This window comes from Prionailurus bengalensis, chromosome B1 (genome assembly GCF_016509475.1).
Source record: "Prionailurus bengalensis isolate Pbe53 chromosome B1, Fcat_Pben_1.1_paternal_pri, whole genome shotgun sequence".
Classification (NCBI taxonomy): Eukaryota; Metazoa; Chordata; class Mammalia; order Carnivora; family Felidae; genus Prionailurus; species Prionailurus bengalensis.
In genome coordinates, this window is record NC_057344.1 from 16,027,540 (window position 1) to 16,053,552 (window position 26,013).

General features: G+C 38.5%; 1 protein-coding gene across 2 annotated transcripts in view; it reads right to left on the reverse strand.

Moving 5' to 3' along the window:
- The window catches only part of CFAP97 (cilia and flagella associated protein 97), a 42,153-nt gene that overhangs the window by 11,532 nt on the left and 4,608 nt on the right, over positions 1-26,013 (reverse strand). For both annotated transcript variants that reach the window (XM_043558620.1, XM_043558631.1), the window contains exons 2-3: positions 21,350-22,389; positions 2,984-3,252 (exon numbers count right to left, since the gene is read on the reverse strand). In XM_043558620.1, the coding sequence (XP_043414555.1) occupies positions 2,984-3,252; positions 21,350-22,373 (1,293 nt within the window). In that variant the 5' untranslated portion in view covers positions 22,374-22,389. The remainder of the gene's footprint in view (positions 1-2,983; positions 3,253-21,349; positions 22,390-26,013) is intronic.

Sequence of the window (26,013 nt, forward strand, 5' to 3'; positions counted from 1 at the left end):
CTCCATGCTGCCAGCACAGAGACTTATATGGGGCTTGAACTCATGAAATCTCAAGATCATGACCTGAGCTGAAACCAAGAGTCGGATGCTTAACGGACGGAGCCATCCCGGTACCCCTAGAATTTTTTTTAAAAAAGAAAAAATAAACAGTCATTATGAGGAATAACTGTAGAAACAGTCAAGAAAAGTTTTGTTTTGGTTTAGAGAATGAAGCGTTAAACATAAATGCAGATGATAAACTCTCCAAACAATAACATAATAAATGATATTTTATAATAAATTGTTTATTTTCCTATTCAGCTTGAAGTTACTTTTTTTCACTTCTGCATGAATTAGTATTTGATTTAGAGCTAAATGCCCAAGGCCACTAACCACTGTGAGGCTACACAGCATTTGAAATATGGCCAGTCCAGACAGAGATGAGCACTCAATGGAAAATGTACAACAGATTTCAAAGACTTGGTACACAAAAAAGAAAAAAAAAATCTCATCATTAATTTTTTTTACATTGGTTACATACTTTAAAATGTAGTATTTTGAATTTACTCAGTAAATAAAATAGTTTGTCAGAATCTCATCTGTTTCTTTTTACCTTCTTAATATGACTACTAGAAAATTTTGAACTATTCATGTGGCCCACATTTTATTTCTACTGTTCTCAAGTATACTAATAAGATCTTACTATCAAATGGGACAAAAATATTGCTCACATATACAAACTACTAAGTGTATGTAAAAAGAGTAAAACTGGTAATTTCCCACTGTTTATTAAAATAGCTGTAATGTACAACTGATTTCAGGGATGACCGAAGCTGTAAAAAGAGGCTGCTGATAGTTTTCATCCTGGTCATACACGGAATTGTCACTCTACACGAATGGTTTCAACTGTTCAAAAGTAAACCTGGGTTCTGCAAAAAGATAAACACAGAACTGCCATATGATCCAGCAATTCCACTCTTAGGTAGACGCTCAAAGGAACTGAAAGCAGAGACTTGAACAGACATTTATATATCAGTATTCGCTACAAAATTACTCACAGCCAAAAGGAGGAAATAACCCAAGTGTCCATCAACATGTGAACAGATATTCAAACTGTGGTGCACACATATAATGCAATATTATTCAGCCAGAAAAAGGAATGAAGCTCTGGCACATGCTGCAACATGGATGAACCTTAAAAACATTATTCTGAGTGAAATAAGCCAGACACAAAACCATGAATACTGTCTTATTCCATTTACATGAAACGCAGATTAGGCAAATACAGAGAGACAGAAAGTAGATTAGAGGTTACTTGAGGGGAAGGGGGAAAAGAGGGTTATTAATAGGTACAGGGCTTCTATATGGATGACAATAAAAGTTTTGGCAACAGTGAAAGTGCCACTGAACTGACCACAAAAATGAGTTAAAATGGCACATTTTATATTATATCTGTTTTACTACAACTTAAAAAAATTAGTAAGACACCAGAACCCATTGAATTGTACCCTAAATGATTATGGTATACACACTGTATCTCAAAAAGCTGTTAAAAAAAAAAAAAAAAGTAACCCCAAAGCTAGGTAACTCGCATATGACTCTGCTACTATGACTCCTGACCTTGAACAATCCCAATGTCCCAATCAGAGTCTCATTTGCTCCTCCACAACAACAGTAACTATGTCATTAGGGTGCTGTGAGGATGAAATGACCTAAACTTTGTAAAACAGGATACACTATGAACTACTTGCGAAAGAGGCTCCAGAGTCATGCAGGAGAGTCAAAATAAACAAAAAAGGCAAACCCAAATGTTCAGGACATAATTTCAAATCTTCCTAAGTCATGGATGAACCTTAAATAATTGTCACGGTCACGTGCACAGAGCTGGCATGTAGCTCACTGCCCACAGCCTCATTCAGCTTGCTCTGCTGCCACCTACCTGTTGCCACATGCCCGTAAGGGTTACTGGTTTTTGTAAATACACCATCCCAGCTCCCCGGCTCTTGAGATTAGTGACAACAGTAAAAATTTCTACAAGTGTTAGTACAAGTTCAGGTAAGCACATGGTCAAACAGAACCGTATGGGTGACGAAATACAATGAGGATGAATTCTGGAAACCGTTTTAATAATTTTAATGATAGCTTTATCAATTATCTTAGCTCTGAATTTATGTGCCCATTAGGGTCTAATTTTGGTTTAAGACACTACCTGTATTTAAAATCTTGGCTCAGCCATTTACTCACCAGCTCTGTGTCCCTGGGCTAATTATTTAATTCCTTTAGATCTCTGTTATGTCATCAGTAAAATGTGGATAAAAACAGTACCTACCTGAAAGATACTGTTAGGATTCAATAAGCTTATATTTGGAGACACTTAGAGCAATGCCCGGCATTTAGGTAAGAGCCCAGTAAACACCAACAATTGTTATGAATGGAGTTTTATGAAGAAAATGATACGAGTAATAGTTTTTAATGTGAAGATTTTCAACAGTCCCTATATTCCTTGGAACATCACAGTTTAGTTATCTGATTCTTAATATCTGATTCTTAATTCAAGGAGCAGATCACCAAAATTTGACCTCTTTGAGATGTATTTATCCTTTAAAATAAATAATATGTAAATTGTTTCAGCCTTCAAGGATACAATAAAGTAAAACAGATTTGGCTAGTGACTGAATACTTCACAAAAGATACGTGTATCTGACCCCTGGAATGCCATTTCCTACACTACTGCAGAGATTTAACACACCTGGCCAAATAATACAGCTTTCAGTAATTTCATCTAACGTTCCCTCAAAATCTAGCTTGATGACCAAAAAAAACCCAACAAGAAACACCTACTGTACTTTCCAGCTCGTGGCTCATTATGTATTTCACACCATACACATCCATACTTACTTTTATATAATTATGAAAATGTGGGTGTATCTGATTTCCTGTCAGTTGGCCTTATAAATCATTACCATTTATTTTCTTTGAGGACTAAAAAATTTTAGTTACTTACCAAATTTTCTCTTTCAATCCTTTGTTGTTCCCTCTGCCTGTTGAGGGCACTGTGATATAACTTAGGGGGATGAACAATCGATCTTCTAGGAATCGTACTTCTGCTTCCTGATTTTTCAGCCTGTCTTGAGAGTTCTTTCAAAAGCCTCTGATTTTCCCTATCAATCTGTCTCACCTCCTCTCTTGTGAAAGAGTAGTTTTTCCTTGGTGCTACTGAAGGCTGATCAAAGTGGTGTCTTTGCGGTCCTTTTTTATCTAATTGCAGAAAAGCTAGAGAAGCGAACAAGACAAGGAAAGATGACTGAACAAGGCACATGGCAACGTGACGGCACAAACTGACACTTCAACTCTTAGAAACGGAGACTATGTTAGTGTCATGAAAAGGCATGTATGAAATAATGACATCCTTACTACAACTATGTAAAAAAAAAATCAGAGGCAGCCTAGAGTTGCACATTTGGTTGGGTTCTTTGGGAGTAAAAACCATACATTCAACCATAAAAATATTTTAATAAGAAATGTAGATGTCTCCCTAAGGCAGCTTAGTAGCTGGGGAGGTTAGAAACCTCTGGTTGAGTGCACCAAATACACAAATGTAATACAATACTTCAACTGAGACAGTTTGTGAGTTGGAGGGCATACTTAGAAAATAAAATGTTCTCGGGGTACCTGGCTGGCTCAACATGTAGAGAGGATGCGACTCTTGATCTTGGGGTCATGAGATGAAGCACCACATTGGGTGCAGAGATTATTCAAATAAGCAAATAATCTTAGAAATAAATAAATAAATAAATAAATAAATAAATAAATAAATAAAGTCAGTCCTCAGCAATGACTGATGGAAACAATGGCTAACAACTGGCAAAAAACAAACCCAGAATATTCTGAAACTTTCAACTTAATCTGAAAATACTTTATGGTCTTAATACTGACATTAAAACAAATACTTCTACAGGAAAAATCAAACATTTTATTCCTAATTAAACATAAGCTAAAATGAATACATTATATAAAAGGAGTTTTTAACCAATAAAAATGTTTTGCATACTATTATTATCAAATGAAATTTTACCAACATGCTTAATTCTTAAATTTCACCAATTTTCAGTTAAGTGACAATTATTACGAAACACTTGTTAAAAGTTTCTAAAAATACTAAGATTGCTAAATGTTTCAACTTAACTCTGTACTACCAATGAGTACAATGTATCAGATTAACTGACTGGAACATGTGATTTGTTTTTTACAATATTTTTTTAAAGTAGCTGTTATTTGTTTTTACTTGAGTACCTTTAATTCTTTAACTTCCTCAGCATTTTACACTGTTAAATCCACAGAGACATTTTTTAATCCCCATTTTAAAATGTGACTGGGGGCGCCTGGGTGGCGCAGTCGGTTAAGCGTCCGACTTCAGCCAGGTCACGATCTCGCCGTCCGTGAGTTCGAGCCCCGCGTCGGGCTCTGGGCTGATGGCTCAGAGCCTGGAGCCTGTTTCCGATTCTGTGTCTCCCTCTCTCTCTGCCCCTCCCCCGTTCATGCTCTGTCTCTCTCTGTCCCAAAAATAAATAAACGTTGAAAAAAAAAATTAAAAAAAAAAATTAAATCTTAAAGGGAATTAAAAGCTATTTTCTGAATGGCATTTAAAAAAAAAAGTTTTTAGGGGGCACCTGGGTGGCTCAGTCAGTTAGGCATCCGACTCTTGATTTCGGCTCAGGTCATGATCTCGTGATTTCGTGAGTTTGAGCTTAACATCAGGCTCTGCACAGGCAGTGTGGAGCCCGCTTGGGATTCTCTCTTTCTCTCTCTCTGCCTTTTCCCCACTCGTGCTGTCTCTTTCTCAAATTAAATAAAATTGAAAAAAAAAATCTTAAAGTTTTTACAAGTAAAATAAGGCAATAGCAAAAAAATAAGTAAAATAAAGTTCAATCTAATACATTGAAAATAATAGCACTCTAACGCTCCATGATGGAAAAAGTATATATAGAGTACTCATATACTCATGCTAGTTATCACTAGTACATTTTTCTAAAGTGGCTATGTATGCTTTAACATGAGGCATGCTCAAATACTTGATCCTTTGTTTTTCAATTGAAATCTAAAAAAATTTGTAAATTGAATAAACTTTCAGGAACACATTTATGTAAGTATGTATATAAATATTTAAACTCACATATTTAAGAAACATTGCTTTCCCTAGTTTTCTTTAATGAAACAGTTTTGTTCCAACTCTTTACCGTATTTCAATATCATGCCCATCATCGCTAGAGTCAGTTACTCAGTCATCTAACACAAGTCACTAGATGTATCAATCAGCTTTGCTTTCACCTAGGCTGAGATACAGACAGCAGTTCTAAAAATTTACATGTGATGCTATCACTGGAAATTTTATTCTAAGCCATATAAATCCTTTCTCATATAATATCTGTTCCTAACACACACACACACACACACACACACACACACACACACACACATCTGGGGGCACCTGGGTGGCTCAGTCAGTTAAGCAACCAACTTCAGCTCAGGTCATGATCTCATGGTTCATGGGTTCCAGCCCCGCATTGGGCTCTGCTGACAGCGTGGAACCTGTTTCAGATCTCTCTCTCTGCCCCTCCCCCACTTGTGGGTGCATGTGCTCTCTCTCTCTCTCTGAAAAATAAATAAACGTAAACAAAAAAACATCCTGTAGGGATATTCATGATCCCTATTAAAAAAACCAATGGTATTTTCTTTTTAAAGTTATTTTTTAGGGATGCCTGGGTGACTCAGTCGGTTAAGCATCTGACTTTGGCTCATGTCATGATCTCAACAGTTCACAAGTTTGAGTACCACATCGGGCTCCACACTCATGTTGTGGAGCCTGCTTTATATTCTCTCTCTCCCTCTCTCTCCACCCTTCCCTGCATGTGAGCAATCTCTCTTTCAAAATAAATAAACCTAAAAACATAAAGTTATTTTTAAAGGTTTAAAGAAAAAAATCAACACCTGTAGCTGAGAGGTCTCAATGCAAGGAATAACAACTGAATTTATTAAATTTGTCTTCATGAACTCGTCAGATAAGAAATTCTGTGACATTCTTCCCACCCCCTTCCTTTGAATCTGGGCAGGCTTGAAACTGTGTGGACCAAAACAATATAGCCAAAAGTGTGACTTTCAAGGCTAGGCAAAGGAGGAGATGCACCCCCTAGAGCCCCCCAACCTTGTTTGCTGGAATACTTGTACTTGGGCCCCTGAGCCACCCTGTGTCTGACTAGCCTGAAGCTGCCATGTTGTGAGGAAACTGAACCACATAAAGGGGCCACGGGCAGGCATTACGATCCTAGTCTTTCGAGTCATCCTAGGTTGCTGCTTTTACACATCTAAGTTTTGTGTTTTGTTAGCAAAGCAACAATAACTAACACAAAACCGGGTACCAGTAATTGGAGTACTACTGCAATAAAAACCTAAAATACTAGCTTTGAGACCAGAGCTGGAAAGGTCTGGAGGAGACTGCTGATGTAGAGGATGAAGTGACAGAATTTTAGCAAAAGTGTTGCCAGTGGTGACTAGGAAAATGGAAACAATACCCACCACTGGCGGGTTTGGCTAAGTAGATCCCCGTGCAGGATGCTGAGAGTTATTAATGGTTGATCGTATCCATAATGAAAAAGGAGAGAGAGGAGCTAAAAACAAGAACCGATCAGTTTTCAGTTAAAACACAGAATACAGAAGAACTAGGACTTACGGGGTTCAAAAATATAACTACTAGGCCTTCCTAATCTCTCCTGGCAGAAGCCTGTCCCAGTACTCAAAGATATATGACCGAGGACCCACGAGTGAGGTTCAGCTGCACTTAGACCTGATTTAGACCCTCGATGTCAAGGTTGGGGGTGGGGGATCTTTGAAAAGGGGAATGTATTTTTTACGTTTGAAGGAATGTAAAGCAGTATGTTGGACTAAAGAGGTTTTGAAACATGTCCATAAGCTACCTGACAGTCCTCCCCTTAGGATGGAGGGTATATGTCCCTCCCTCTTAAATCTGGGAAGGTTTATAACCATTTAAACTAAAGGAATGTGGAAGAAATGATGCTATAGGACTAGCATGATCACATTCTGAGACTAGGTCATAAAAGGGGATGAGGTTACTGCTTTGTTTCCTTCAACACTGTACATGGAGCTCTGAGCCACTGTGTTAAGAATAAGAAATCTAGCTACACTGAGCCCATCATATATGAAGAAGTCGGGACCCATGCAAAGTCTGGTCTTTAAGTCATCGCAAGCCCAGACACCTGACAAATCAATAAATCAGCACCCAGCTGATTCCAGTCCCCAGCCATCAAGTCACCCTACCCTGGAGTCTCTCCACACCCCAGTGCTGGGCTAATTGGTTATGTAGCAACAGTAACTGGCATTTCATCACTTTAAATATTGTGTAACAGACAAAACACATGTGGATGACATTTATCCCATAAGCAAGCAGTTAAGTTTTCTCTGTGTATGATGTAATCAATCAATCAGTCTTCCCTAGCGATTACGGCTCCGACCATTTCATGATCTAGTTCTGTTTTGCTTTTTATCAATCTCCTTGGTAGATTTGTGGTCAGTTTATTTTTCAAAAAAATTTTTTTTTCAACATTTTTTTATTTATTTTGGGGACAGAGAGAGACAGAGCATGAACGGGGGAGGGGCAGAGAGAGAGGGAGACACAGAACCAGAAACAGGCTCCAGGCTCCGAGCCATCAGCCCAGAGCCCGACGCGGGGCTCGAACTCACGGACCGCGAGATCCTGACCTGGCTGAAGTCGGACGCTTAACCGACTGCGCCACCCAGGCGCCCCAAGTGGTCAGTTTATTAATGTAAAATACTTCTTTGTCCCTTTAGTGGGACAAATTCACTTCTTGAATTCTATTTTGCATACTGTTAGGATTGATACTTCTATTTTCTCCTTGTTAATACCTGCCTAAGCATATCTTTTTCAAGCCTTTATTTTTCCATTCTTCCTACGACTTAAAATGTCTTTTTAGGTTGGATTTGATTTAAATTCTTAAAGATATTCTGATAGCATCTTCTGGTAAGTTGAAACCACCTACTTATACTGTTTGATCTCTTCCTACAATCTTTTTCATTTTTTTAAAGTTTATTTATTTTGAGAGAGTGAGCAAGTGAGCAGGGGAAGGGCACTGAGAGGGAGACAATCTGAAGCAGGCTCCATGATGTCAGTACAGAGTTCAACACGGGGCCTGACGTCACAAACCGTAAGATCATGACTTGAGCCAAAATCAAGAGTGTAACGCTTAACTGACTGAGCCACGTAGGTGCCCTATCTTTTTTTTAAATACTTTTTTTATTTTTTCCCATTGTTTCCCCTTTAGAAAGATTGTTAATTTTTTTTTCCTCTAATACACTGCAAATCAAATATTCTAATTACATCCTTCTAGAAGTTATGTTTTTTGGTCTCAGGACCCTTTTGCACACCTAAAGATTATTGAGGACCCCAAAGAATGTTTATGTGAGCTACATCTATCAATATTTACTATGTTAGAAATTACAAGTAGGGGGCACCTGAGTGGCTCAGTCGGTTAAGCGTCTGACTCTTGATTTCAGCTGAGGTCATGATCCCAGGGTCATGGATCAAGCCCCATGTCGGGCTCGGCACTGATAATGCAGAGCCTGTTTGGGATTTGTTCCCTCTCTCTCTGCCCCTCTGTGGCTCACGATTGCTCTCTCTCAATCAATCAAATAAAGTAAACATTAAAAGAAATTTTAAAGTAGGGTGTGTGGGTGGCTCAGTCAGTTGAGGGCCCCGACTCTTGACTTTGGCTCAGGTCATGATATAACAGGCATGAGATAGAACCCTGCATGGGGCTCTGTGCTGAGTGTTGAACCTACTTGAGATTCTCTCTCTCAAAACAAACTTCAAAGTTAAAAGTAAAAACATTTAAAGATCTTCATTTATCTGGAAATAATAAACCAGTGATAGGTTAATAGTTCTTTTACAAAAAAAACAATAATTGGCGAGGAGAATGGCAGATTTAATTCTTGCAAATATTTTAATGCCTGCCTTCGTAGAAGGCAGCTGGATCCACGTCTGCTTCTGCATTCAGTGTAGTGTGCTGCCTGTCACTGTAGTACAGCCCCTAGAAAAGCCACTGTGCACACGAGACAGGAGAGTGAGGTAAAAGGCAAATTTGTTTTATTAGTGGAAATAGTGGGGTCCTGCAGCTACTCTCCAAAAAAATCACTGAGCTCTATTTCAAGTATTATGTCCTTCATCTACGAGTCTGGTGCCTCTGGCTGATTTTAGCTTTTCTCCAAAGGTACTAATACTTGGTAGTGAGCTGACAATGTCTGAGATTTCCTACTCACCTATCTGAACCTTGTTCGCTGAAGCCTGCCAGTAAAGGGATGAGGTGCTGCCCGGGGGGATGGGGCAGGAGCTACTCTCAGGACAGGCAGCCTCTTCCCCAGGAGTGTAACAGGCCCACGCCCTCCCCTGCAGTAAGGCGCTTGCTTCATTCCCGGGTGGTGCCATCAGCTGAACAGTAAGTGCAACCACTTTCTTCACTCATCAATGCTGCCTTAATGCTATCTTTCTCTTACATTAGTTGTTCTTCTCAGGATACATCCTCTCATGATGTATCTAATTATTTCACATAGAATCTAGGTGGTACGTTTCCAAAATGTGTCAATTTTGTCCTGCAGATTCTTCCTAAACTGACCTAATTTCACCTGTACAAAGTACGAAACATACCTTCCAATGTGGTCATGTCCGTTTATTCACTGTTCTCCAAACATGAGATTCATGCCATAACCCAACGCATAAACTTTTGTTTACTCCACTTTCAAAATGTCCTCTCTGGGGGCGCCTGGGTGGCGCAGTCGGTTAAGCGTCCGACTTCAGCCAGGTCACGATCTCGCGGTCCGGGAGTTCGAGCCCCGCGTCGGGCTCTGGGCTGATGGCTCGGAGCCTGGAGCCTGTTTCCGATTCTGTGTCTCCCTCTCTCTCTGCCCCTCCCCCGTTCATGCTCTGTCTCTCTCTGTCCCCAAAATAAATAAACGTTGAAAAAAAAAAATTAAAAAAAAAAAAAAAATGTCCTCTCTGCCTGCCTATTCGGTGCTTTACAGACCAAGGCCGAAGAACTTAATTCCAACCACACCTTATGAACATTTAAATAGTCAAGGCAGGCTTGGGGTGGGGTGGGAAGTCTCCCCAAAGCAGCCACCTAATTGAGCTAAAAGAGGCTGAAATATTTAGAAATCCTACTAAACTTTCAAGGTCTACTTTAAAGTAAGATATCTAAAATAAACAAATAAGAAAATAAATAGGTAACTAAGTAAATAAAGCCAGACACTTAATAATGCTAGTCCACACTAATCTTCCCTTCTAATAGTTCTCATAGAACCCCAGAACTCTGAACTTAGAATATACCTTAGCAACCTACATCAATTACCTAATCCTACAAATGAAGAAGGGCACAGTTAACTGCTTGTCTATGGTCACATGGATGAGACCCAGAAGCCAAAAATCTTCTGATTCCACTTCTAGAATTTTCTTCACCACATTTTGTAAGTAACCAAGTTTAATACTGTATCACTGTTCTCTGGCCTATAACTGGGAGACTTGATTTTACATTCTTTGATTAACCTTTGTTTCCCAGGCTTAATATTTTATAGTTCGAATTTACAAACTTGTTAACAAGTTTATTTGAAACCAGTAAATAACATTAACACGGTTAGCTGTGCAGGCATCCCTCACTATCTGAATTCTGGCCCAATAGTTCCTCTAATAGCTCACTAAATTTTTAATCAAAACAATAAACCATTTTAACATGATGTTTAAATTGAGAGGGTGCAGAGTATGCTGTGCTCCCACCTCAGCTGTTCTCTGATGGCTTCACATTACCTGCTCACAATTTCTTTTTTAAATTTTTTTAATGATTATTTATTTTTGAGAGACAGAGAGAGACAGAGTATGAGCGAGGGAGGGGTGGAGAGAGAGAGAGAGAGAGAGAGAGAGAAAGAAAGAGAGAGAGAGAGAGAGAGAGAGAGAGAGACAGACAGAATCTGAAGAGGCTCCAGGCTGAGCTGTCAGCACAGAGCCCGATGCGGGGCTGGGAACTCACAAGCCGTGAGATCAAGACCTGAGCCAAAGTCGGTCTTTGTGCTTAACCGACTGAGCCACCCAGGCACCTCTCCTGCTCACAATTTCTGAGCTGTGGTATGCAATGCCACTGTTGTCTTCTTCATTTGAAGTGGAAAAGGTTATGAAGAAATTAGTTGAGCCTAAGAGGCCTAGAAGAGCCCAAAAAGTGTAAGTTGAAAGTGATAAAGTATATTGAGAAATGCGTGCAGAAAAGGCATAGATAGGCTGGCCATGCACACATCTCTATCTTACCAGGTCCAATGTTTTAGTTTTACAGGGAAAAACCAAGAATCCTTACAAAAACATTCTTGGATCTGAAAAACAGTGGGTCAATCGAGCACGAATAATAATTTTGAAAGACAGAAATACTTTTTGCAATAGACTGTTGGCCATGATTAGTGTTTCATATCTTTTACTGTTAAAGGAGTGCCTGGGTGGCTCAGTCAGTTAAGTGTCCGACTCTTGATTTTGGCTCAGGTCATGATCTCACAATTCATGAGTTCAAGCCTGGCATCAGGCTCTGTGCTGACAGTGTGGAGCCTGCTTGGGATTCTCTGTCTCCCTCTTTCTCTGCCCCTCCCCTGCTCGCACGCTCTCTCTCTCTCTCAAAATAAATAAACTTAAAAAAAATTAAAAAGAAATAAGTAAAGTATTTTACTGCTAATAAAGGAACCCTTGTGGATTAAGGGCTCCAGTAACAGATGTACCAAGTGGCAAAATGCCACCTTTGTTCCTGTACCTTTAAAAGCTCTGAGCACTACTTATAACCAGGTCACTCAGATCAGGGTTCCCTACCGTGCAGCAGTACTAATAAATTTTCCTCCTACATTTAGCTCAGTTTCTGTGTTTAAACAGTATTTCAGTGCTTCAATTATATTTGGAGGAGAAACTTTTCAGGGATTTGGGGTGGGAAAAATGTTTAGGCTTTCTACATCCAATTAAGTTTCCAAAAAGAATTAGACAGGAATAGTGAGAGATACCTGTATGTTTCTTCAGCGAAACCAAATAGTTTTTTGTGTCTTGAATCTCAATACTAGGGTCCTTGGAGACCGGTATCTCCATCAGCCAAGGTATCACCACCAAGCTGACTAGAAATGTAGTTCCTTGGGTTTTACTCTAGATTTAATGAACCAGAATCTGCATTTTAAGAGGCTCTCCAAGGACTTGTATGCATATTACAGCTTAAGAAACCTTGGCCTTGTGGATGCCCAATTAGTATACATTTCTACTCTCCTCCTCCTTTTTTTTTTTTTTAAAAAACATATTTATTTATTTTGAGAGAGAGAGAGAGAGAGAAAGAGAGCCTGTGCATGCGTGAGCGAGCATGCACACGTGACTGAGTGGGGGAGAGGGGCAGAGAGAATCCCAAGCCAGCTCTGTGCTGTCAGTGCACACAGGCCTAGATCTTAGGAACCCAACCGTGAGATCCTGACCTGAGCGGAAATCAAGAGTCAGTTGGACACTTAACCACCCAGATGCCCCTCCTCTTCATTTCTTCTTAACAAGTCTTCCCACCCCACTTCCCTTTTAAAGACACCTACCTATCCCTTTCCTACGAAGCCCTGTCCTTAAGGGGAAGATTCCTTCCATTCTCCTGACTCCCACCCCTAACTCTAGGGTGAGTGACCAGCCCACAATAATCCCATTCCTCTTGCCAATGAGTGTTTTAGAAATAGGAGTGTTACCCAATTCTGGGCTGTGAGACGTGAGTCAGTTGAGAGTGCTTTAAAGTTTCCTCCACTCTGAGAAAGCCAGAGGAAGACACAGTTTCCCTTTGCCTGGACATCATCATGTCTGGATATGAATACTAAAAATTCTGCAGACATTTCCTACTAGCCTTAGAATGAAACCACCACCACACAGCTGGACGAACACAGTGGTAGAACCTGGGTCCCTGAGGACATTTTTGAGCCACTGTACTGGTCAACCCTCAAGCATGATCTATTTCTGGAATTCTTGTTAGGTGAGAAATACCGTTTCCAAAATCATCCTAATACAAACAGTTAATCATCAATAGTCCTGAAAAAAAAGCTCAGTGATTCACTGAGATGATGGCTTTTTTAGATGGCTTTTTCAAAATCTGACAATTCTAAAAGAGTCATGGGCTTTCTTCCTAAAAGAAGCTTTTTATTGGATGTGTCCCCCACCCCGCCAATTCCTAGGATAGAGTGGTGCTTGTAATTTGTGGAATCAAAAAGTACTTATAAAAATAAAAAATGCAGGGGCGCCTGGGTGGCTCAGTCGGTTAAACGTCCGACTTCAGCTCAGGTCTTGATCTCACGGTTCGTGGGTTCGAGCCCCGCGTTGGCTCTGTGCTGACAGCTTGGAACCTGGAGCCTGATTCAGATTCTGTGTCTCCCTTGCTCTCTGCCCCTCCCCTGCTCAAGCTCTGTCTCTCTCTGTCTCTCAAAAATAAATAAATGTAAAAAAAAAAAAAAATGCAACAGTGGGCCCTTAAAATGCAAATTATAACTTAATCAAACAGTATTAAAAAAAACACACACACGATAAAACCTGCAAGTCATATTATACATTTTCATTAATTTTCTGTAACATTATTTCTTTTCAATATACGTCACTTTTTTCAAACCTAATTTTAAGAAAATTTTATGAGATACTTTATATGCCAAATGTTAGTCTGCTACATTTAAAAAATTTTATTAAAAAGTTTGCTGGGGGGGCGCCTGGGTGGCTCAGTCGGTGAAGCGTCTGACTTCAGGTCAGGTCACGATCTCGCGGTCCGTGAGTTCGAGCCCCGCGTCGGGCTCTGGGCTGATGGCTCAGAGCCTGGAGCCTGCTTTCGATTCTGTGTCTCCCTCTCTCTCTGCCCCTCCCCCCTTCATGCTCTGTCTCTCTCTGTCTCAAAAATAAATAAACGTTAAAAATAAATAAATAAACATTAAAAAAAAATTTGCTGGGGTGCCTGGGTGGCTCAGTCGGTTGAGCGTCTGACTTCAGCTCAGGTCATGATCTCACAGTTCATGGGTTCGAGCCCCGCATCAGGCTCTGTGCTGACCGCTTGCTCAGAGCCTGGAGACTGCTTCGGATTCTGTGTCTTCTTCTCTCTCTGCCCCTCCCCCGCTCATGCTTTGTCTCACTCTGTTTCTCAAAAATAAATAAATGTTAAAAAAAAAATTAAAGAAAGACACATTCAAGATGTACGATTGGCAAGTAAATTATAATGTAAAGACTATGAATTAACTGGTTTCAAATTTCACAATGCAACTAATGTGGAATCTTGGTATGGTGTCAAAGAATATCTAAAATTAATTGAACAGGCTATTAAAATACTCCTCCGTTTTCCAAACATATCTGTGTGAGACCAGATTTTCTTCACATACTTCAGCCAAAAAAACATATCACAACAGTTGTATGCAGAAGTCAATATGAGAATCCAGGTATCTTCTATTGCCAGGCATTAGAGATTAGCAAAAATTACTCTGGTTTTTTTTTTTTTGGAAATATGTTTCATGAAGTATGTTACTTATTACTATTATTGGTTTATTACCATTATTCTTAGATGAATTAATAAATATTGTTTAAATTCCTCATATAATTTCTAATATGGTAAACATTTATAGATATCATCCACATAAACAAAAGGTTCTTTGGGGTCCTCAATAATTTTTAATAAGAGTGTAGATGCTTTTTTAAAAACAAAAGAAAAGAGTGTAAATGCTTTTGGTCTTAAGGCCCAAAAGTTTGTCAACTGTTGTGCTAGAGCACCGGGGTTGGTGCTGGAAATCTGGAAGAGTTGTAGGTACAGTCCTCGACTTGAATCATACAAGTGATCTTACAGACTGGAAAGTGGCCATAAAAATTTTTTTTTAATTAAAAATTGTTACAGTGTGGGGCACCTGGGTGGCTCAGTCGGTTAAGCGTCCGACTTCAGCTCAGGTCACGATCTCGCGGTCCGTGAGTTCGAGCCCCGCGTCGGGCTCTGGGCTGATGGCTCAGAGCCTGGAGCCTGCTTTCGATTCTGTGTCTCCCTCTCTCTCTGCCCCTCCCCCCTTCATGCTCTGTCTCTCTCTGTCTCAAAAATAAATAAACGTTAAAAAAAAAATTTTTTTTTTGGGGCGCCTGGGTGGCGCAGTCGGTTAAGCGGCCGACTTCAGCCAGGTCACGATCTCGCGGTCTGTGAGTTCGAGCCCCGCATCGGGCTCTGGGCTGATGGCTCAGAGCCTGGAGCCTGTTTCCGATTCTGTGTCTCCCTCTCTCTCTGACCCTCCCCCGTTCATGCTCTGTCTCTCTCTGTCCCAAAATAAATAAATAAACGTTGAAAAAAAAAATTAAAAAAAAAAATTTTTTTTTTAAATTGTTACAGTGGATGGCTTGATAAAGAAATAGAGATTTTCTCTAAAAAAGGAAATTAATCAGATATATTAACAATTATAACTTTGAAGGAAGCACACATGTATTCCGTGTATTTCAGATGGCAAATCTAAGAATAGGTAATTGTTAAAAACAATCAAATTTCAGTGAAACATATGAAAAGTACAGTTCCCAACACTGTAGCTGGGTTCCTCAGTTCCTTCATTGACAAATAGTGTCTCTTTTGTGCCAATACCTGCTGAATTTGGAGATTCCAGCAATGAGCAAGATCCTACCCTCATGTTGCTTATACTCTAGTGGCAGAAATAAGTAAGCAAACTACACTAATTCCAGGGTCTGGTAAGTATTCTGATGGAAGGAAACAGGCTTTGTGACAGAGAGCCAGAGATGTGAAATAGAGATGTGAAGCTACTCAAGACAGAACATTCAGAAAAAGTATCTCTGAGTGGGTGATATATAAACTAAGACTTGAGCAACAGAAAGAAGCACCCTATGCAAAGAAAAAAGGCAACAGCAAGTGGAAATGCCCCATAAATACAGAGCATCCTGAGAATGGTAAGGAAGCATTGTGACTGGAGCAAGGTAATAAGAGATTTAAAAAAAAGAAGGGGGGGGGGTGCCTGGGTGGCTCAGTCGGTTAAGCCTCCGACTTCAGCTCAGGTCATGATCTCGCGGTTTGTGAGTTCAAGCCCCACGTTGGGCTCTGTGCTGACAGCTCAGAGCCTGGAGCCTGCTTCAGATTCTGTCTCCCTCTCTCTCTGCCCCGCCCCTGCTCACACTCTGTCTCTCTCTCCCTCTCTCTCTCTCTCAAAAATACATATTTAAAAAAATTTTTAAAAAAAGGAGTTGCAGGATATCCATATGATGTAGACTAATGGTTTTCATCAACTTTAAAGGATACGAGACTAACTGCGTCAGAATTCCTGTAGCAGAGCCTAGGCATCAGTATGACACTAATATACCATGTAGGGTAAGAATCACTAATACGGAGTCTGTTAGGCTACTGTAAGGAATTTGGATTTTACTTTTACTTATTTTAGAGAGAGAGAGAGAGAGCACGCGTGAGAGTAAGAGAGGGGCAGAGGGACAGAAATAATCTTAAGCGGACTCCAGACTCTGTGCAGAGCTGGATGTGGGGCTCCATCCCAGGACACTGGGATCTTATCTGAACCGAAATCAAGTCAGATGTTCACCTAAGTCACCCAGGTGCCCTGGATTCTACTTTTAATGTACGAGTAAGCCTACTGAAGAATTAAGAAGGAAACTGGTAAGACTGATTTTATTTTTAAAAGATCACTCTCATTGTTAGGGGAAGACACAAGGGGCAAGAATAAAAAAAAAAAAACAAAACTCCTCAATCCTGAAAGTTTTAAGAGACTGAAGGAGCATTTATCAGAACAGTGAGTGGAGGCCTAAAACATAGATGGTGATGGGCAAAGCCAAGAGTCTGATTTTTCAGACATACTAAACAATCAATAGATACAATCAGAGCAAAGAAAAAAGAAAACCTACAAAAAAGGGGACGTTCAAATGTCCAAAATACTTATCCATCTGACTGTGAGAATAATTTGACTACATAAGGGATTTGTTTATGCTCTTACATTACCATCCCATGTGAATTATGTAGCTAAAGATTTATTCTTTCAACTGACATTTCAAACAAAGATGGAAAATACTACTTACAACTTAAAAATGTTGTCTTTGGGGAGCCTGGGTGGTTCAGTCAGCTCTGTGTCCAACTTTGGCTCTGGTTATGATCTCGCAGCTCGTGAGTTCGAGCCCTGCGTCGGGCTCTATAATGACAGTTCAGAGCCTGGAGCCTGCTTTGGATTCTGTGTCTCCCTTTCTCTCTGCCCCTCCCCTGCATGTACTCTGTCTCTCAAAATAAATGAACATTTTTTTAAAAATTAAAAAATAAATAAATAAAAATGTTGTCTTCAACTGACCTAAAATCTAACCTGGAAACCTAATATTTCACAGTTATGTTAACTAGTGTAAAGGTAACGTTTCAACTTGCTTTTACTTTACCTAAAATATAGTTTCTTTCACACCAAATAATAACAACAAATTGACATATCCAAAAAGTAATAATAAATTGATGTGGAAATACAGCACTAAAGATTTTTACTAATTAAAAAGTATTTACAGCTTATGAAAGAATATATCATGCTCATGGGTTAGAAGATTAATATTCTTAAAATGTCCATACTACCCAAAACAATTTATAGATTCAGTACAATCCCCATCAAAATGCCAATGGCATTTTTCACAGAGCTAGAACAAAGCATCCTAAAATTTGTATGGAAAAACAAAAGACCCCAAATAGCCACGCCAATATTGAAAAAGAATAAAAAAGCTGGAGGTATTATACTTCCTGATTTCAAACTCTACTACAAAGCTACAGTATTCAAAAGAGTATGGACTGGCACAGAAACAGACACGTAGATGAAGGGAATAGAACAGAGAGCCCAGAAATAAGAACACACACACATAGTCAATCTATGACAAAGACGGTGAGATCATACAATGGGGAAAAGACAGTCTCTTCCATAAATGGTGTTAGAAAAACTGGACAGCTATATGTAAAATAAAGAAATTAGACTATCTTCTACCATATATAAAAATAAACTCAAAATGGATTAAAGATTTGAATGTAAGACCTGTAGAATGTAACTCCTAGAAGAAAACATAGGAAGTAAGCTCCGTGACATCAGTCTTTGCAAATTTTTTTGGCTCAGTCTCCTCAGGCAAGGGTAATAAAAGCTAAAGTAGGATTACATCAAACTAAGAAGCTTTTGCACAGTGAAGAAAACCATCAACAAAATGAAAAGGCAACCTACTGAATGGGAGAAGATATTCGAATCATACATCTGATAAGGAGTTAATATCCAAAATACATGAAGAACTTACACTCTCAAAAACTATCAAAAAAAAAAAAAAAAAGCTTGATTAAAAAATGGGTAGAATTGGGGCGCCTGGGTGGCGCAGTCGGTTAAGTGTCCGACTTCAGCCAGGTCACGATCTCGCGGTCCGTGAGTTCGAGCCCCGCGTCAGGCTCTGGGCTGATGGCTCAGAGCCTGGAGCCTGTTTCCAATTCTGTGTCTCCCTCTTTCTCTGCCCCTCCCCCGTTCATGCTCTGTGTCTCTCTGTCCCAAAAATAAATAAACGTTGGAAAAAAAAAAAAAAAAGGGTAGAAGACCCGAATAGGCCACAATGAAATACTACTTCATATTTGTCAGAGTGGGTAAAATAAACAAGACAAGCACTGTTGGTGGGGATGCAAACTGGTGCAGCCACTGTGGAAAACAGTATGAGAGGCTCCTCAAAAAATTAAAAATAGAAATACCATATGATCCAGTAATTCCACTACTAGATATTTATCCAAAGAAAACATACCGTTAATTTGAAAATATATGCACCCTTATGTTTACTGAAATATTACTTACAGTAGCCAAATATGGAAGCAACCCAAGAGTCCATCCATAGATGGATAAAGAAGATGTGGTATGTATGTGTGTATATATGTATACATATAAATACACACACAGTGGGATATTATTCAGTCATCAAAAAGAATGGAATCTTGCCATTTACAACAACATGGAGACCTAGAGATGATAATACTAAATGAAATAAGCCAGAGAAAAACAAATACTATATGATTTCACTCATACATGCAATTTTAGAAACAAAACAAAGAAAAAAAGAGACAAATAGACTCTTAAATACAGAGAACGGTAGTTGCCAGAGGGGAGGTGGGGGGGATGGGTGAAAAAGATAAAAGGGATTATGAGTACACTTATGATGAGCACTGAGTAGTGTATAGACTTGTTGAATCATTACACTGTGCACCTGAAACTAATAACACTGTATATTAATTATACTTTAATTAAAAAATTAACAACAAAAAAGGGCACAAGACCTGAATATATATTTTTCCAAAGATGACATACAGATGGTCAATAGGTACATAAAAAGATGCTTAACATAACTAATCATTAGGGAAATGCAAATCAAAACCACAATGAGATATCACCTGTCACAATGGCTAAAATCAACAACACAAGAAACAACAAGTGTTGGTGAGGATGTAGAGAAAAGGGAACCCTCTTATACTGTTGGGAATGTAAATTGGTGCAGCCACTACAGAAAACAGGACAGAAGTTCCTCAAAAGATTAAAAACGGAAATGCCAGGGGTGCCTGGATGGCTCAGTCGGTTGAGCGTCTGACTTCAGCTCAGGTCATGATCTCACAGTTCGTGAGTTTGAGCCCCGCATCGGACTCTGTGCTGACAGCTCGGAGCCTGGAGCCTGTTTTGGATTCTGTGTCTCCCCCTCCCTCTGCCCCTCCCTCACTCATGCTCTGTCTCTCAAAAATGAGTAAACATTAAAAAAAAAATTTTTTTTTAATAAAAAAAACCCAGAAATGCCATATGATCCAGCAATCCACTTTTGGGTATTTATCCAAAGAAAATGAAAACAATTTAAAGAGATAATATGCACCCCTATGCTCACTGCAGCATTGCTCACCACAGCCAAGATATGGAAGCAATCTAAGTGTCCACTGACAGATGGATGGATTGAGAAGATGTGGTATATATATATATACAATGGAATATTACGCAGCCATAGAAAAGAAAGAGATCTTGCCATTTGTGGCAACATGGACCTAGAGGGTATGATGCTGAGTGAAATAAGTCAGACAAATACCATATTTGTCTTTCACTTGTATGTGGAATCTAAAAAAACAAACAAATGAACAAACAAAACAGAACTCTTAGATACAGGAAAACAAACTGTTGCTTACCAGAGGGGAAGAAGGCTTGGGGGAAGGGAGGATGAAATAAGCTAAGGGGATTAAGAGGTACAAACTTCCAGTTATAAAAATAAATTAAGTCATGAGGATGTAATGAACACTATAAGGAATATAGCCAATAAAGTTATAATAACTTCGTATGGTAACAGATGGTAACTAGACTTATCATGGGGATCATTTCATAATGTATAAAAGTATCAAATCATTATGATATACACCTGAAACTAATAGAATACTCTATGTCAATTATACTTCAAAAAAAATTTTCAATCTTAAAGGAACTGAAACTTAAATTATGTTGTTTCATCAACTTGGTAATTATTTTCAAATAATGCTCTTTAATATTTAACTTAAAATCTGAATAGTTCCCTACAGTTTATTCTGAGTTCTTTCATTTGCCAGCATTCTCACCACTTTCTCTGACATGAAGACAACAGGTTAGGATATTTTTAACTTCAGCGCTGTTGTCTTTCTTAAAGAAAAAAGCGAAATGGGGGCGCCTGGGTGGCGCAGTCGGTTAAGCGTCCGACTTCAGCCAGGTCACGATCTCGCGGTCCGTGAGTTCGAGCCCCGCGTCGGGCTCTGGGATGGCTCAGAGCCTGGAGCCTGTTTCCGATTCTTTGTCTCCCTCTCTCTCTGCCCCTCCCCCGTTCATGCTCTGTCTCTCTCTGTCCCAAAAATAAATAAACGTTGAAAAAAAAAAAAAATTAAAAAAAAAAAAAAAAAAAAAGCGAAATGTATCTTATGCCCACATCCCTCTCAAATGTGAAAAACATCTGGCTCCGCCTCCCCCACTTATCCTATCTAGCTGTTCCCTCTAGGTTTTATGATTTTGTAAGGCACTAAAACAAAACTTAGGGTGAAGTAGTTTCTACTCCTAGTTAATTAGCTTTTCAATAGTATAAATGATATTCCAGATATTTTTACAGTAAAATAGAGTAATTGGAAAAGTTACTATAATATCAATTATCCAACAATAAAATGTATTTAGAAAAATCAATGCAAATTCATAGCAATTGATATTTTAAGCTCAATATACCATGAAGTTTAATATGTAAGTTCAATATATACAGCTTTTAAAAAGAAAAGAAACTTACCTTTCAAAAGATGATTGAGGTCCATTGTGTCATGTAAGACTTTTTGTTTATATCTGTGGTCTACGTTGGAATCTAACACTGAAGATTCTGGAGTGAGATCAGGCCCAGTTTTTTCTTTCCCCTTTTTGGTTGATTTCAAACATTTGGAATTATTTTTTAAATCCTCAACATTTCCATATACTTCTTGACTCACGTTTTCTTGCCTTTTAACTTTTACTTTTTGATCATTTGATGCTCCCAGTTCAAAAGACTGAATAGGGCTGATGTCTGGAGTTGAGAGAGGAGTGACATCTGTCACAGTATCTTCAGATTCCTCAGTGTAGTCATTGACTTTTGGTTTAGTACTTGAAGGCCGTGTTCCTGTTGATTTTACTCCTGATTTATATTTCTGTTTTGGTGACAAGTGGGTTACACCAGACAGACGTTTCTTTAATGATGGAGATGTATCAGAAATACAGTTATCAGACCCTGCATCTGAACAATCTGTACCTGAACTTGAAGATGAGGAAGACAAAGAGGAAGAGGAGGAAGAAGAATTACTTTTGGAATACTTTTTACTTATGTTTTTTTTAAGGTTATTAGGTGGTTTAGCTGACTTGGACCTGACATGCTGCATTTTCCCATCATCACTGCTCTCCTCTCCATCTGTATAATAATCATCGTCACCTTCTTTCACAATTCTGGGAATTCTACTTGGAGTGGGTAAGTGTATTTTATGCCCTGTTGTAGCATCCCACAATTTTTTTGATCTTGAAGTGGACAATGATAAAGAATTTCTGGTTCGCATATTATCATTTTCTACCGGGTGTTCTTCTGGAAGAATTTTCTTTTTTATTTCATTTTCCTTTCTTTGTATTCCAAATTTCAAGTTGACATTTTCTGTATCTTCGTCTATTCTCCTTTTAGGGTCATCATTTTGCTTGTCAAAAACTGAGTTACTTTCACATTTCTTTTCTTCTTCAAAGTCACTGTCAAAGAAAGAATGGTCCACTTCACCTTCTGATACATCTCCAAAACGATCCATGATGGCAAAAATATATCTGAAAAAAAAGAGGCCAGTGTTACCATCAGACGGAAGAATAATTTCTTAATACTTTTCATTTTTTTACAGTAATTGCATATCTCAAACTCAGACGTTTGATTATAAAGAAACATGACAAAAACACCCCAAAAATATTAACTCAGTGAAATGATAATGGGGCTAGAGGAGTAATAACAAATTGTACCAATGATTTGAAAAATAAGTAAGTCTAATAATTCAGTTCACGAGTCATCAAGGCAAGCATATCACAAACATATACCTAGGTGAACCCTAAGGAAAATCTGCCTTCTAGAAGTACAATTAATTTAGACTAAGAAAGGATGATATTAAAACCTCCTAAAATTAGCTAAGCCAGCTTGAATTCAGAATTTGTCCTCTAACACCATTCTACACTAAAAACAAAAACCAAAACCAAAAACAAAACAACAATCAAAAAATCATAATGACTTGGAAGGTAGCTGATTCTATTTCTGGAGGTAAAGAAAAACAAAGGCCTAGAGTATTTTACTGTTACCAGAAGGCACAATATTCAAATATGCCTGATATAATGGTAATACAAGAAAGGCTCCAGTTTAAGGGGCCTCCTCTGTTCAGGTTGCACAATTTAACACTGAAAAACAAAACACACAAAATACACTTAAAAAAATTTTTTTAATGTTTATTTATTTTTGAGAGAGGGACAGAGCATGAGCAGGGGAGCGGCAGAGAGAGGGAGACACATAACTTGAAGCAGGCTCCGGGCTCTGAGCTGTCAGCACAGAGCCCGATGCGGGGTTCAAACCCACAAACTCTGAGATCATGTCCTGAGCTGAAGTCAGATGCTTAATTGACTGAGCCACCCAGGTGCCCCCCAAAATACACACAAAAGTGAAAAAGTCCTTCTGTGATAACTTTTAGTCCATAGTGACATTCAAAAGAGCAAATAATATGAGCTGCATTAAAGGAAAGGCATATATAAACTAATAACATATAGCCAACAATCCAATTTTGTGCTCAGTATATTCAAATTATGATTAATTCTATTATGTAAAATCAAACAAAAAAGATTATATAATCTATATTCTCTGGAGCCTTTAATTGTTGAAGTGATACTGCAACCTATAAAATCAAGTACAAATATGATTTAAAAATCAACCAAACTTACATTACTAATACTAATGCAATAGGTTAATATGATAGATTAGAGGTATATATGGTAGTACATTTTATCATTGGGTAAATTTTTTTGCCTTTAAGGTTTTGAAGAATATAAGGCATATTAAAAAATTTAACTATTCACAATCAACTTTTAAACACTTAGGGAATCTGATTAAATTAGTAAGGTTAGACTTATAATTAGGTTTATTAAAAATGTCTAAGTGCTGGGGTGCCTGAGTGGCTCAGTTGGTTAAGCGTCCAACTGCAGCTCAGATCATGATCTCATGGTTCGTGGGTTTGAGCCCCCCATTCGGCTCCGTGCTAATGGCTGGGAGCCTGGAGCCTGCTTTGTATTCTGTGTCTCCCTCTCCCCCACTCACACACTGTCTCTCTCTCGCTCTCTCAAAATAAAATAAAAACATTAAAAAAAAAAAAAGTCTAAGTGCTTACTAGGACTTCCTCTATTAGATATGTCAGTATCCCTGGTCAGGTGTTCAAGGTACATAAGAAAATTAAATATACTAAAATTGAATTGTGCTGCAAGCTTGCAAATGGCATACAATGTTCAGGGAAATTTAAGCTAAGTCAGATTAATCAAAGTACAAATAAGTTTTAAAATTCTAACATTTATTCGAATTAAATTGATTTATATTGAGATGTGTAAGTAGATCTTAAAAATTTAAGAAAAATTAGGTAACTTATACCTAAATATTAAATATAAGAAATATTATTTACTAAAAAAAGAAAAAATATTATTTCTCATAGCACAGATCAATGCCCTCTCAAGTTTTAAAACTCACATCAGCAGAAGGAAGCCTCCTCCACAAGTCCTCAAGAGATATTTAATAAGGTTTTAGATGTCATATTTATCCATTATGGAATTAAAGTCTACTCTTTTTTTACTCTCTTAATTTATAAAAATCGAAACATCTCTTTTAAAGGATTTTGGCAATTGATTTTCAGAGCTGTAAGAAAGCCATAAGCCTTCTGAATCAGTACTTTCATTTCAGAAATTTATCCTAAGAATATAATACTAAAAAGAAGGAATGGAATTCTCATATTATTTCAGTAATACTGAAAAAACTTGAATAGAGGAATATTATGATTCCATCAAAATTATTATTATATCAGGAGTCAGCCAGCTACTGTGCATGAGCCAAATCTGGCCTGCCATTTGTTTTTGTAAATAAAGTTTTACACACTACAGCTGCGGAGTTGAGTAGCTATGAGACTATATAGTCCACAAAGCCTAAAATATTTACCAAATGACTGTGGATTATGGAGGTTGTGGATTTCTGCTTATATTATATCAGAGATATATGATATCATTATATCAGCATGAAAAATGAACACTACAAAACTGTTAGCCATACTGGGTTAATAATACAATTTACACACTTAAATAAAAACCAGGGGGAAAAAGGGCAAAATTAAGTCGACCTGTTAGAAGAAAAACCAACAATCCCACTGCATTTTTTATATTTCCATTACTGTTATTATAATAGTGTCCTTGCAATAAATTAAGCAAATAAGTGATGACTGCGAGTCTGCACAACGAAAAAGAAGGAACTGAGTCAGACACACTCAGGCTCAAACTTGGTTCTACCACTTCCCAATTGTGTTTCTGGGTCATGTACAAGGATGTTCATCATAGCCCTACTGTTTATAATAGAAATGAGGTAGGGAAAAACTCAATGTCTAATAAGAGGAAAATGGATAAACGAAATGTTGTATGTAATATACTATATGTCAGTCAAAAAGGGTGAGCTGAGATCTGTAAAAATAAAGTTTACTAAAAAAGCAAAATTAAATGAACAACAATACAATTATGTAAAACTTAAAACTAAATTCCTCACAGGCACAAAGTTACATAGCACGGACTGGAAGGACATACATCAAACAACTATAAGCTGTGAAGGGACGCAGACGGTTGGGGGGTGGGGTGAGGATAAAGAACCTGGCAGAGGCTGGTGATTGTGGGTCATCACATACCTAAGGAGTGTGACTGGGGGCGCCTGGCTTGGCTCAGTTGGTAGAACATGTGACTCTCGATTTCCGGGTTGTGAGTCTGAGCCCCTCAATTGGGCCTAGAGCCTACTTTTTTTTTTTTTTTTAATGTTTATTTATTTATATTTGAGAGAGAGTGCAAGCAGGGGAGGGGCAGAGAAAGAGGGAGACAGAATCCGAAGCAGGCTCTGCACTGTCAACACAGAGCCTGACGAGGGCCTCAAACTCAAGAACCATGAGATCATGACCTGAGCAGAAATCAAAAGTCAGACACTTAAAGGACCCACCCAGGCACCCCAGAGCCTACTTAACTAAGAAAAACTTAAAGAAAAAAGATAGTATGACTGGTCATTGTCAATCCAATTCTGCCCACCTGAGTTCAGAAGAAAAACGACCAATTAAAATAGTCACTGAATGGTGAGTAAGTAGCTCTTATAAACATTGTCATAAATTTCCAAAAAACATTACCCTCTTTTGT